The sequence below is a fragment of the Trichoplusia ni genome, chromosome 13 (genome assembly GCF_003590095.1).
Source record: "Trichoplusia ni isolate ovarian cell line Hi5 chromosome 13, tn1, whole genome shotgun sequence".
NCBI lineage: Eukaryota > Metazoa > Arthropoda > Insecta > Lepidoptera > Noctuidae > Trichoplusia > Trichoplusia ni.
The window spans coordinates 2,316,015-2,329,995 of record NC_039490.1 but is presented as its reverse complement, the minus strand read 5'-3'; the positions used below and the strand labels follow the sequence as shown (position 1 = coordinate 2,329,995).

At 38.1% G+C, this 13,981-nt stretch overlaps 2 protein-coding genes across 4 annotated transcripts; both read right to left on the bottom strand.

The window, feature by feature from the left end:
- Positions 1-645: 645 nt before the first annotated feature.
- On the bottom strand, positions 646-1,349 carry LOC113499946. The gene is made up of 2 exons (XM_026880555.1): positions 1,276-1,349; positions 646-910 (listed from the first exon to the last, which is right to left on the bottom strand). Exons 1-2 carry the CDS (start codon positions 1,327-1,329, stop codon positions 653-655), a joined length of 312 nt encoding a protein of 103 aa, XP_026736356.1. The 5' UTR covers positions 1,330-1,349; the 3' UTR covers positions 646-652.
- A 1,165-nt stretch (positions 1,350-2,514) lies between these two features.
- Positions 2,515-8,578, bottom strand: LOC113499942 (piggyBac transposable element-derived protein 2-like). Of its 3 annotated transcripts, XM_026880547.1 has the most exons (4): positions 6,292-8,578; positions 6,049-6,165; positions 4,817-5,758; positions 2,515-4,271 (listed from the first exon to the last, which is right to left on the bottom strand). In XM_026880547.1, the coding sequence occupies exons 3-4, from the start codon at positions 5,222-5,224 to the stop codon at positions 2,529-2,531; spliced, it is 2,151 nt and encodes a 716-aa protein (XP_026736348.1). In that variant the 5' UTR covers positions 5,225-5,758; positions 6,049-6,165; positions 6,292-8,578; the 3' UTR covers positions 2,515-2,528. The 3 variants fall into 3 exon arrangements, with proteins under 3 accessions (XP_026736348.1, XP_026736349.1, XP_026736350.1); XM_026880549.1 differs by lacking the exon at positions 2,515-4,271 and having other exon boundaries at positions 5,480-5,758; positions 6,292-6,720; XM_026880548.1 differs by lacking the exons at positions 4,817-5,758; positions 6,049-6,165 and having other exon boundaries at positions 2,515-4,765.
- Positions 8,579-13,981: the final 5,403 nt, after the last annotated feature.

Genomic DNA, 13,981 nt, shown 5'->3' with positions numbered 1-13,981 from the left:
CTAAAGCGACAAATCCGCGTTGTTGCCAGCTCGCTAACTATTATAGGTACAGAGAAATCGTACCTGTCACAACTCTCCTAGGTCTCCCCTACTTTACTTTCATTTTTGGAATCTTATTGCAATCAACATGATATTCAGTTAATTTATTGACTATTACTATTACTAATTTCATCATCCCCTTTATCTTCACTTAAAAGTAATCTTAAATGGTCCCATTTTGCAATTTTTACTATATTATTTTGTATATATTTTATATTTTTCGTTAAAAAGTTATTACGTACGACTGGTACGTTTGGTGATTTGGTGATGGGCTGAATTCTTGATGGTGTGGTGACATGGATGTGGAGGGGCCTGGAGGCGACTGGTATGATTGATGATTTGGTGATGGGCTGAATGCTTGATGGTGTGGTGACATGGATGCAGAGGGGCCTGGAGGCGACTGGTATGTTTGATGATTTGGTGATGAGCTGCATGCTTGATGGTGTGGAGACCGGGCTTTAGAAAACTGAGGTACTGCAGACTGCTGCTCAAGTCGATCTGCCATACATGCACGAAAGACTAAATTGTGAATATCATTCATTAATATCTCACGCGTGTTTGGATTTCTTATTTTTTTTAGTTTACTTGCGAGCCGTCTTCCGAACATGTAATATTAATCATCTTTATTCTCTTTCATGAATTCAAAAGCTTCATCCATTTGACGTCGCGCTGCTTTGATTTCTTGAGGTAACTCATCTCTCGCTTGTCTTTTTTTACTATAATTTTGAGATTTATTTTCTTTTGGACGAGTTTCATTTTCTTCTTGTATATTTGGCGAAGCTTCTTCTGTTCCAGTAGAAAAATGAAGACTATTCTGATTTCCATTATTTCTTTCCTCTCTTCTTTCTAGATTCTCAATGTCGTCGTGTGTCTGAAAGGAAAATAAAAGAATATTGTATACGACAGTACTAACAGTGTGACAGTATAGTACCTACTCCTAATAAAATGGCTTATTAATTGGTATGTGATTTTACAATAAAAAAGAATTGAACTATTTATGAAGTTTCAATAATTACGTAAATATTTATAAATAGTATAAACTTTGTGTATTAAAATTGGAATCAAATTAATATCTGACTTAGTTGGTAATACTTTATTGATCCATCCATGCGTGAAAATAAAAATATCTCGATAAGCAAGACGTAATTAACCATTAATTGTAATTATTTTAGTACTGAACCCTAAAAATACATTAATTCCAAAAAAAATAAGTTGACAGATTAATATGAAACCTACCTGCGTGTTGAATGTGCGGCCACCGTTATATACTCCTCGTAGAAGATTGTCCATCGTTTCGAAAGCAAACCAATTAGTTGCCAAGAAGCATCACTTTGCGATCCTCGATTCTTGTAACTCTTCAGTTTTGGACCCCACAAACATGGTTCTGGTTGCAGAAGCTCCAGAAACGCAATTATTTTCTCGTTACTCCACTCCATAGTATGTATTGCAAACACAAAACACGTGCGATCCCGTCGAGCTCCCGACGCACACTGACTGGCGTAGTGTGACCGCTTTATCGCATTAATTCTCGCGTTATTCTCTTTGATGTACCGCCACTTGAGTTATCGCTTCTGCAAACAGAACCATGTTTGTGGGATCCAAAACTGAAAAGTTACAAGAATCGAGGATCGCAAAGTGATGCTTGGCGTCGACTGATGGAATTAGTACCTTTTGAAACAACTATTGAAGAAATGAAAAAAAAAGAAGGAAAGCCTGATTGATGGGTTACTATAGAACCCATTAAAAAAAAAAAATGAAATTGAAATCCGGAGCTTTGCAGCCCATTAAGTAAATTTTACGCCGTTTTATCGCCAAACGTCAAATCACGTTGGCCGTATTAAGTGTAGCCACCTACTTTAGCGCGTTAAAAATTATCGCGATAATTACCGCGATAATGGGCATTGGACGTTGGCCGCTAATGTGGCCACAGCATTAGAATGTCTTTATAATAAACATCGTAATACGATTTTGGAATAACGTTCTTATCAATCAATTCTTGTATGTCTCTTTTTTAACATTCGACAATGCATTTTTTTCATTGTATGCCTGTGTTAGGGCAACTGCAAATAGGTAACGAGTGATCTATGACGGTTTCCCTTGTGAAGACGAAGACTTCATGGCACTTCTCCGGTTGCACGCAGACTTACCCACTTGAGTTTGAGGATGAATCAGTAACACAGGGCAATCCTATATATTTGTCCTTTTTTTCGCTGAGGGCTGATGAAGGCTTAACCCTTAGTAGCCTGATTTACGAAAGTGTTTTTTTTTTAATATTACTGTGTTTGCTTGAGGGTCTAGATGAAGGGAAAAATAGCTAAAAAAATCACAATATTTATTTCACATATTTATTTAGAAAAAAAAAACAGGTATCAATTTTGATACTTCAGGCATTAAGGCCATAAAGAAATCAGATATACCTATGCATGAAATAATGAGAAACAATAATTGTTTTTATTATCGCATAACGACACTTTACACTTTTTACAGAACTAGGAGGTAAGTTTCCTACAATTATTAAATTTACACTTATTTCTAGAATCCATAAATATTTTTTCATGACCAATACAATCGAAACGCACGTCAGTAGAGGGTAGTACTTGTATACCTGTCCGGGGTCTTTTAGGAGGTACTGTAGTGTCTTGTCTGTTGGTACTGTTGGTACTGGGTCTTCCCCTTTTATTTTTCGAGTGACTTTGATATCTACATAAAGTATCGGCAAGCTCAGTTCTAAAATCTGCTAACTTCATAATATTCTTCTGAAGTGTTCCTTTCACTGTGTTTACCTTTTTGTATAGTACCCAAGCATTGATGACAGTCATGTCTAACAAGTGGTAGAAGAGCCTCATTGTCCACTTTCTCGACTTTATGCGGATACGATATCGACCAATGAAGCTATCCATCAAATCAACGCCGCCCATGTGTGCATTATATTCTTTTATGACCCGAGGACATGATACTTGAATATTAGCCTTTAGTTTTTTTTCGTAGCGGGTTATAGTATCCGCTGGTTCAGCGCCAACATACGTGGAAAGTAATAGTACTTGTTTGTTGTCTTTCCAACTTGTGGCCGAAAATTCTTGGCTTTCGTGAGAAGCCACATTTTCGTGATATGTTCCTCTGGGTACGTTACACTTCATAATTTCCCGTTTCTCCGGCAACTTGCACGACTTTCCAAGCCTGTTTCTCTGTACTGTTCCAAGACAATAAATACCTACGTTGGTCAAGTAATGTAGCAGAGGAATATTCGTATAAAAATTGTCAAAATAAATTATATGATTGACGTGCTTTGGTACTGGTCGTAACAATCGAATAACTGTATTCGATACAGCTCCGAGGTCTGGTTCGCCTGGTAAACGGTCTATGTCTTTAGCTCCTGAGTAAATCTCAAAACTGTAGGCATACCCAGACAGAGAGCATACAACGTATAATTTGAATCCCCACTTATGGGGCTTGTTGGGTAAGTATTGTTTCATAAAATGTTTAATTTTAGTGGCACACATTTGCTCGTCTAGTGATAGACGATGCTCAAATGGTACAGTAATAAATTTTTTGTTCAAATGGTCTATCACTGGTCTTACTTTATGCAGTCGGTCGTGCTGGGGATGATCAATGGGCAAATGTTTAGAGTCGTCATTCATGTGAAAAATTTGTCTAATTTTATCAAATCTGTTGCGATTCATTGTTTGTGCTATGGGTTCGAACTTTGTAATGTTTGACCAGTACGACCTGACACTAGGATAATGATATACACTAGTAAAAATAAGAATTCCAATAAATTTACGTAATTCTAAGACAGTTACAGGTTCTGTAAAGTTGGGATTCTTTTGGAAGGCATATTTATTTGACTCGTCCACTAGAAATCTCAAAATTTCTTCACCGAAAAAATAAGAAAAAAACTGAAAAGGAGTGTCTAAGTTCATGATTTCTTGTGAATACTCAGTGTTTCCAGCAAACTGGAAAGCATTTTGGACTATGATATTCTTTACTCTCCATACTAAGTTTCTAGAGTTGAAAGGTGCAGTTTGCAGGTTGTTCTGCATGCTAATTGTAGGAGTTGGGCTTCGTTCTACAGTCTCTAAATTATGTTGCATGTCGGTATCTACGTTTGCTGCAGGCGGATCTTCATCCAAGTTTGGGTCAGTGGGAAAATTACCTACATCCTCTTCATCTTCTAGCTCCATCAGACGATCTCTTTGGCTCGAATAATAGAGTCTGACATACGAAACATGAGCCTGGAAAAAAGCGGCAAATTCAAAAAATCTAACTCTGGTATCACTGTGTATAGATAGTAAGAAAAATACATTTTGATATTTGATTTTACATCATGGATTAATTTTACTATGGACAAATATTATTGTTGTTTTATATCATACGATTTTTAATGGCTCAACCGTTTTAAACATAGTATTTTCGTGTATATAATATCTACCCATTACTGTCCCACTGCAGGGCAAGGGCCTCTTCTCAGAATGAGGAGGGTCATTTTTGTGTATAAGCATTCTGCAATTGTGAGGAGAAATTAATAAACGTAGTTATTATAACATTATTTATTGTGATTCGTAATCAAAATCGGAATCTAAAAAATCTACTTCAAGAGATTCGTCACTATCACTACTATCATCTTTTACATTTATAATAAAACTTTCCAGTTCCGTTTCAAGAATTTTATCTTTTTCAATGTAATTATTTTCGATTTTTATGACGTGTTCTATACAATTATTCCATTCTGCAACTGTTACACTTTCAAAAGCATCTTTTATAATTTGTTCCATATTACCGTAGGTGTGACACCGATATTTTTACTTGCAACCCGTCTCTTTGCCAAACTCCATATCATTTCTATGGCGTTTAGGTCACAATGATAAGGCGGCAACCTTAACGCTTCATGTCCATGCTGTTTTAAAACTTCATCCACTTCATATATAGGATCTGGTTTATGTTTTTTTACTAAACAAAGTAGCTCATCCTTACTTAAATACTCTTCAAACGGCACACCTTGAGATCTAAGCCAGTTTTGGATGTCACTTTTTCGGGTTTGTGTGGTAGGCGCTTTATTTATTTGACATGTGTGATAACTTGCATTATCCATCACAACAATGCTCGGTTTTTCTAAATTGGGAATTAATTTTTCACACAACCATTTTTTAAAATTGACAGCGTTCATATCGTGATGGTAATCTGCCATCACGGACTTGGTGCTATAGCTCAAAAGAGCATTAGGCACAAACCCTTCCTTGGACCCTGCATGGACAATAATATGTCTCTTACCGGCTGATATTTTATCAACAAGACCACTTGTTGACGGACCTTGCCAAGACTTTTTTGGTTTGTAATTTTGATGTATATAAGTTTCGTCAAAGTAAACAATATGTTTATTTTTCTTAAAAATCTGTGCCGCCAAGCGACAATCTCATGTCTTTCTATGAGTAATGATCTTTCATTGAATTCATAGCCATTGTCATGCAAAATCCTTCTTAAAGTCTCTCTACTTCCTGTAAATCCTATCGCATCTCTTAACTCTGCAAGCAAGTTTCTTATAGTTGGTACTTGTTTTTTTACAGTATAAAATTCATTGATTTTGTTTCTAATTGCACATATATCAAAGTTGTCTAGATTTGATACAGTACTCGGATGGGGTCGCTTTTTCCCAGGCGTACTCCAAATGTTGTTGTTTAATTGACCTTCTTTTTTATGCGCTTTATTGTAGCAAGACTTACACCTGAAAAAAAAAGCAAATTGAATAAATATAGAGTTGTACCTATATAATTAGTAAACGAAATCAATCATACAATCAAAGAAATTCTAAATAAGTAGATACACAAGATACAGTGAGATATTGCATGATTTCGGTTGGTCTTAAATTCACATACAAAGTAACAAGGAATCTTGAACTAAACGCAGACTTTGAGACGTTTGTTATTATGAAGCCAACAAATATATAAAAACAATAAAGGTAGGTAGATAGTTATAATTTATTTAAGAAATTTATTATAAAATGTTAGTATTTACCTGTTATTGTTGATATTTCCTCCATGTACTTGGATGCCGCAATCCGTTCTGAATTATGTATAATTTTAAGATTTTTGACAGACTCTTCAATTTTGTTAACATCTATATTTTCGGTTCCTGAAGAAATACGAAAATATATAAAATATTGAATATATTTTCATACATAACGAGATAAATGTTTCATGCAAATATGAACATTTAATAGGATTAAGCAAAGGATCAAGATGAACGTGTCGTGCTTACCAATGGCTTCCAAGATTGTAACCAAACATTGTTCTTTTTCATTGAAAATCTTTTCATTGTCTTTATTTTTCACATCAAATTTATTAACCATATTGAATATTAGCTTTCTAGCCTCACTCTTAATAGGAGTCTTCATATTTAATGGTTTAAAATAATTTCGCAGCAAAAAAGTAAACACGTTTTATGCAAATGACAATTCATGTACTGACATTTGACATATATTTTGGTGTGGCCATATGAAGAATGTCTAAAAATTGTCTAGCTCATGTTTTGCGTGTCAGACTCTAGTCTATGTCATCTTCATTGTCGGTGGAATCGTCTTCCGAAATTTCACCATTTTCTAACCGCTTCAATATGCTCTCAATCTCTTCTGGTCGCATTTTTGAAAATATATTTGCCAAGAGGGGAATATAAATTTTCAAAACCCTGTAAAATAAAAATAAAAGTAATCCCAACACCGAGCCATGCAGAAAAATAATAAATTTAAATTTAATTTAAAAATAATAAAACGGAAGTTCAAAAGTTCTTATAGCTAAGGAATTAGTAGGTAGTATTTATATATTGTAATTGTATAGGGCGGAATGCCTGAAGTATCAAAATTGATACTCACAAAAATAGCACTAGTTTCTTCAAGTAAACCATGCACTCACAAAAAATAATTATATCATAGCGAAAATAATATATTCACTTACCTCAAAAGTATTTATATTCTTCAGAAAAAGAAAATATATCAAATTTGTATTCAACAAAACTTTTAGTAAAATTTGTTTACTTGTACACTTTGCCGCGCAAGTAATATGTCATAGATAAAATGACACAATAATGAAATTTAGATTTTTTTTTTAATTTCGTTGGAAAGAATATTAGGCAACAGTAAAATACGTGCAGCCAACCTATAAAAAAACGAATAGTAATGTGAACATTCGGTTTAAAAGATTGGTATCAAAATTGAAACTCTAGGTTATTAAGGGTTAATGCTTAATGGCGATCAGCGCCAGCAGGTTTTGGATTTGCTTCAAAAGCGTGAAGACGTCTTCCGTCTAGGAGGAGAGGCAACTGCCTTCGCCGAACATCATATTAATAGGGGAGACCACGCACCGATTGCGGTGCCGCCATACCGCCTCACGCCTGCGAAGAAGGCCGTCATGGAGGCGGAGATCAACAAGATGTTGACTGATGGAATAATTGAAGAATGTGAGTCGGCATGGACTGCGCCGGCTCTTCTCGTTCCTAAGAAGGACGGTACATATAGGTTCTGTGTTGACTATCGTCGACTCAACGCTGTCACCAAAAGTGACTCTTACCCATTGCCGGTAATCGAGGATCTTCTGCATGCTACCAAGCGTGAAGGGTACAGGAGTACAATCGACCTTCGGTCAGGATACTGACAAGTGAGCGTCTCTCCGAGGGATAGAGACAAAACAGCTTTTGTGTCACCTTTCGGTACGTATCGCTTTATCCGCATGCCGTTTGGCCTAAAGAACGCTCCCGCCACCTTCCAGAGACTGATGGATCGCTTTAGGTCTGGAAGTATTCTGAAGGATTTCACTTTATTAGTCTATTTAGATGATCTGCTATTCCTGTCTGAAGGGCCTTTCCAGAAGCACCTGGAAGACATGGAGGCCGTCTTCAACCGTATACGAGTTTTTGGTTTAAGACAGGGATAAATGCCACTTCGTCTGCATTTATTTATCATCTATTTACAGGCAAATCATACTCAAACACCAGGGTGCCAAGATAACACGTTTACCAACTTTTTTATTTTGTAATATTCCAAATGTTTGTTAGGAAGACCAGTTTTAATATTAGGAGGACAACCAAAGATAACGTCTTTCAGGCAACCGTTTATCCATATTCCATTATGTTACCCATATCTGGGCGCAATTTTGCAAAACCTTATATCTTATGACACTATATAAAAATCCACAGTTAAACACTTCACCAGTTCCACAAAAATTATTTGGCGTCTTCTTTATATCGTCAGAAAACATCGTGCGTGAAAATTACAACTGTCTGGCTATCACTGTTACTGAGATACAGCCAGGTGACCGACAGACGAATAGACACCGGGTCCTCAGTAATATGGTTCCGGTTACCTAGTCTATGTATTCATAGTAATATGGGTCCGGTTAGGTAAGGTTACCTCTTTGGTTACAGAACAATAATAATTGGTGTAGGGCAGGCCAAAGTACAGACGTGCTCGAATATCATAACCCACCAAATAAGCAAGGCAAGCTTAAAACATAAAAAAAAGATTACATAATAATGTATTTCTTTATTTCATGATGTATGTTTTTCAATATTGCGTTACATTTTTGTGATGGTCGTTATTATTAAACTTCATAGTTTTTCACATCTTGAAAATCACGCAGACAAAGTCGCGGGTAAAGTCAAGTAAATTACCGTAACTATACTTCACAGTTAGAAAAAAAAAATCGTTTATAAAAGAGGAACGGAACGTAAGTCAATCGAAAAGGAGAATTAATAATTTTATTTTAAAATATCAAGTTTTGAAGTTTGTTTATTGTCTGTTTCTTGGAAAGAAGAAAATGGAGCCAGAAAGTGTAAATAATTATGACTCGAATCGTACAATAAACAGTTACCTCCGCAGTTGTATTCTTTTTTTGCTGTAAATGATAAATGCGTGCGGCCGCAAGACTTAGCGCCGTCGCGTGTCGTTCAAAACTTTCTAAGCTTTATTTTAGTTCTTCATAAAGTAAAACCAAACCCCTTACAAAGGAAGAGACGAAAGAGCTGCTTTCCAAAATTGAAGAGAGCAACATAATAAATAATAAAAAGACCAACGCCACGAGTAATAAAATAAAGGTGGAAGAAGGGACACGAATATCTGCGGTGTTCAACGCGAATATGGGCACCTATCGCCTTACACCACAACAACTGCGTCTTAAGTGGGAAAACTTGAAAAAGAACTCACGAAAGCGCAGTACTTTAATACGGATGGAACGGATCAAGGTAAATATAAACAAATAATCCACAACTTACACACACTCCATCTACTCTCAAACTAAGTAAACTGTTGTACTCTTAGATAGATAAATAAAATAATCTTTATTGTACACCAAACAAATATGATGAGTACAAAAGGCGGTCTTATAGATAGAAGAGATATTGATGCTGGGCAATAGTAATACTCCAATTGTACCGAAAGAAAAAAGGAATTTTAGAACTAGTGGTAATATCGTACTATGTATAACCTACTAATACATAATATTTCTGTGAAAAATTGTTTGTTGCTCTGTAATGCTTTATAGAGCAACAAACAACTTTATCTGTAACAAACTAAACAATATATACAGGGTCCGGCACTCGAAGTGTAACCAACTTCAGACCGCTCGCGCAGCTGACGCATGCGCATTAGCTGTCTGTAAGTTACCTGAGTGACAGTTCAGAGTATTGTTTTAAAGCGCGCGAAAGCATTTTGCCGAGAGTGAACACGAAAAAAGAAATCAGTAATGGATTTCAAACGTAATAGTGTGATTGCATTGTATTTAGCTGGAAAATCACAACCAGCGATTGTTCGAGAGCTTAAACACCTTAAAGTGAATAAAGTTTTCGTTTATCGCACCATAACTCGTTACAATGATACTGGTAGCATCGCAAAACGTCATGGAGGTGGTCATCAAAATACTGCAACGGCACGTGAGATGGTTCAGAAAGTGAAGAAGCGACTTGAGCGAAATCCCCGACGAAGTGCCAATCAAATGGCGAAAGAACTGAAAATATCTGACCGTAGCATCCGCCGCATACTGAAAAATGATCTCAAGGTCAAGCCATATAAGATCCAAAAGGTGCGAGATCTCACACCGAAGCAGCAACAAGTCAGACTTGAGAGAGCGAAGGAGTTGCTTCGCTTGGCCGAACGTGGTCAATTTCCGAACATTGTGTTTTCTGACGAGAAATTTTTTACAGTTGATCAATTCGTAAACTCTCAAAACGATAGGGTTTACTTGACCGACCGTTTATACGAGAATTTGAGTCATCGATTGGCCACCAGGAGGCAGCAACCGCCACAGGTAATGGTTTGGGCCGCTGTAACCGCAGATGGGCGCTCTCCAATCGTTTTCATCGATCCTGGCGTCAAGGTAAATGCGCAATATTATCGGGAAAATATTCTGGAGGGTGCTTTGAAGCCGTGGGCAGACAAACATTTCGGTTACAGACAATGGACGTTTCCACAGGACTCGGCACCGTCTCATAAAGCTCGAGTGAACCAAGAATGGCTGAAAAACAACGTTCCGAACTTCATAACGTTCACACAATGGCTCTTGAATTCACCAGACGCGAATCCGATGGATTATTCTCTTTGGGCCATTTTAGAGAGCAAGGTCCGAACTAAAAGATACTGCAGTCTTGAGGCGTTGAAAAAAGTCATTGTTCGCGAATGGGCCAAAATACCTGCAAGTCACATTCGGGCAGCTTGCGATTCGTTTTTGGACCGTCTCAAGGCCATAGTCAAGGCAAAAGGTGGTCATATCGAGCAAAAGTAAATTGTTTCTGAATTTTGTATTATTTTTACACATTTTATACTTTGAATTAAGTGAAAGTTATTTTCCAAACAGAATTTATGACCTTTTTAATTGGTTACACTTCGAGTGCCGAACCCTGTATATTTTATTTCCTGAAATAATCAATCATTCAGTTCAGTCAGTTGGTACAGTCGCCATCTGATATATAGACAAGGTGACCAAATACTTTTGATTTGTATATATTTTTTCTTATTGGGACTAGCCCGCCACACATGCCCGTCATTGCAACTCCTGTAAGCCAGGATCTACAATGAAACCAACGAAAACCACCGAAACACTTAAGTTCGGTGTGTCCCAGGGGGAACAATTAACTGCCTTGGAACCCGCAACGAAATTAATCAGAAATAGTAAAGAGGAGGAGTAGGAAAAAATGTTCCACTTCCCTCCATAGCAAGCGGGAGACAAAAGAAGAAATAGCTAGTTTTAGCAAAGAAAAGAGATTGACAACTGAGTTAGGCTCAGTTATCAGGCACCACGGATATAAATTTACAGTTTAATGGGTCCTATAATTTAGGAGCTGTTATTTTGATTCCAATAATAGGTATGGCAGAAACGTCTGAAAGCACGGAAATTTGCTCTGGTTGCAACAAGGTCCTCATAGTAGACAACACCGGATGTCGGCTGCAAACTATTTAATAAGATGTTACGTTCGTCTTGCCATAGACCACACTCCCACAGAATATGATGTGCAGTTTGCTCATATTCACTGTTTGCCGTTGAACACTGACATAATGGGGAAACGACAAGTTTAAATGAAAATAATTTGCTTTTAAAGTTACCATGACCTGTAAGGAACTGGGTTACACAATGATCAATCACTATCCAAGTCCTCTCCAGCCGCTCATGAACGGACGGAAAAAATTGGTAGAGGTGACGGCCCTTAATAGACGTTTCCCATCTAACCTGCCATTCCACCATCAGTTCTTCGGAGACGTCTGTTAGCGGTTTAAATAATCTGTCGATCTTTCTACGGTCACGATAAAACAGGAAGTCGTTTTTCAAAAATTCTCTAGTGGAATAATACATAGCCGCGCGACGTTGTATTTCGAGATCAACCGGTAAAACACCTGCTAAGACGGGCAGGGCTTCAGTACTTACAGTCCGATAGGCCTTACACAAGAATATCAACGCCAACCGTTGGCTTTGAAGTAGTTTACGTCTTGCAGCGCCTATTGTGGCCCTATCGGCCCAAACCGGCGACCCGTAACAAATACATCCCAGGTATGTTGCTCCGTATATGATCTTCAAGGTGTTGAATGGAAGTCCCCAAGTTGACGTGGAAATCCTTGTCAAGGCATAAAAGTTATTTTTTGCTTTATCTCCGATGGATTTTATGTGCTCAATAAATGTAAAGTTTCTCTCTAAAACAAGACCGAGATAACAAAGGTTATTTCTTTTTTTAACTGTTATTCCGTTAAATTTAATACTAGGCGACGATTTTAGATTGCCTTTGAGAAGTAATTGAAACGTTTTGTGTTGTGCAAAAGTCAGACGGTTTCGTTTACCCCAATTAGATATTAAACTCAAACTTGTATCGGCTAAATTTTCGAGCCCGGCGCGAGTATTTGATTTAATGAGCAGAAGTCCGTCATCTGCGTAACCCGTAAGTGAGCAGCCGCGAGGTAAAGGAATCGCGAGAAAATCATCGAACCCTAAATTCCATAGGTAAGGGCCTAACACCGACCCCTGAGGACATCCCAAGGTCAATGCCTTCGACACAGAATGATGACCAAGTTTAAGTTTGGCTGATCCATGTAAAAAGTAGGAGTAAATGAGTCGGTAGATGTTACCGCAGCAGCCGCGTGATTTTAATTTAAGCAGTATCATTGGCCACCATGCGTTGTCGAAGGCACCGGAGATATCTAGGAAAATACCCAAGACGTAGTTCTCGTCTGACAAATGCACCAGTCTCCTAACCGAGATTGCCGCGTCTACAGTTGATTTCCCTATTGTAAATCCGAATTGATTTTTGTGGAATCTTGGTCCGTCCGGCAGTAATCGTGGGACAATAAGGCGCTCCAGCAATTTACCCAATGATGGTAGCAGGGTAATGGGTCGATAAGATTTGGGGTCGTCTGGCGCCTTATCGCCACTTTTTGGAATAATTCTAATAAAGCCCTGACGCCATATACAAGGAAAAACGCCTTCAGCAATACATTTGTTGAATACCGTTAAGATACAATCTCCCGATACCTTGCATGCCTCCTTTATCATCCTGTTAGAGATTTTGTCTTCCCCAGAGGCTTTATTAAGAGACAGTGATCTAACAACAGCGACAAACTCGGCAGCAGATGGAAGGTCTGACATTGGAGTCGCAGGAACATCGGCAGCGAATGCTCTTATTTGCTGGTGATAGTCATCGTCGGTGTTTTGGTGGTCATCCGGTATAAGTGCGTTTAGAAGTGCCTCTGTGGTCTCCTCGATCCCAGCGGTGTGCATATTATTAATTTTGATGTTATGTACAAATGCCAGATTTAATGGTCTGTTGGCCTTGAACTCGTGGTATAAAGGAGACCACGGGCCCTCCTTGTCCAGTTTCTCGACTACTTTACGTAATAAGTTTCCCTTTGATTTTTCAATGGCAGCTCTATAACGCGACCGCGCGATTCGAAAGGAACTCAAAGCAGCAATAAACACGTCTCCCGTTATTTGACGTTTCTTAAGAACATTAAGTTTTTTACGCGACCTACGGTACAGTTTACGTTGTTCAGTGAGGTAGCCGCTCCACCAGTCACATCTGTGTATATTGGTCATAGATCCGCGACCAATGGCTACATCAGCACAGTAAGTGAAAGTAGCTGATAAAATCTCAGCACTCTCTTCAGCTGACAGGCCGTCACGGGTGAAGTCTCTGGCATGACATTCAAAACATGTTCGAAAGAAGTCCCAATCAGCATTCTTTGTTTTGTACCTATAGTCGCCCTTGACGTAATTACAATGAGAACCTCGCGCCACTCCTGACGCAAATTCGTACACAATCAGGCGATGGTCACTACAGGACGCATCTGGAAGGACACGCCATTTGTCTAAGCGGACGTCTGCACTTGAAAGTGTGACGTCAATAGAAGATTCGCCCATTTGGCTGCAAAAAGTAGGTGGTGCATCAGGGGTGTTGTGAATTGATAAATTCATTTCAGCGATGA

What these genes read in the sequence shown, in the direction of transcription:
- LOC113499946 (XM_026880555.1), bottom strand. Translation starts at nt 1,329, where the DNA reads ATGGACAATCTTCTACGAGGAGTATATAACGGTGGCCGCACATTCAAC. An exon ending in GCCGCACATTCAACACGCAG is followed by an intron (nt 911 to 1,275) that starts GTAGGTTTCATA and finishes TTTTCCTTTCAG; the next exon opens with ACACACGACGACATTGAGAA.
- LOC113499942 (XM_026880547.1), bottom strand. Translation starts at nt 5,224, where the DNA reads ATGGCAGATTACCATCACGATATGAACGCTGTCAATTTTAAAAAATGG. An exon ending in ATATCGGTGTCACACCTACG is followed by an intron (nt 4,272 to 4,816) that starts GTAATATGGAAC and finishes GCTTTTTTCCAG; the next exon opens with GCTCATGTTTCGTATGTCAG.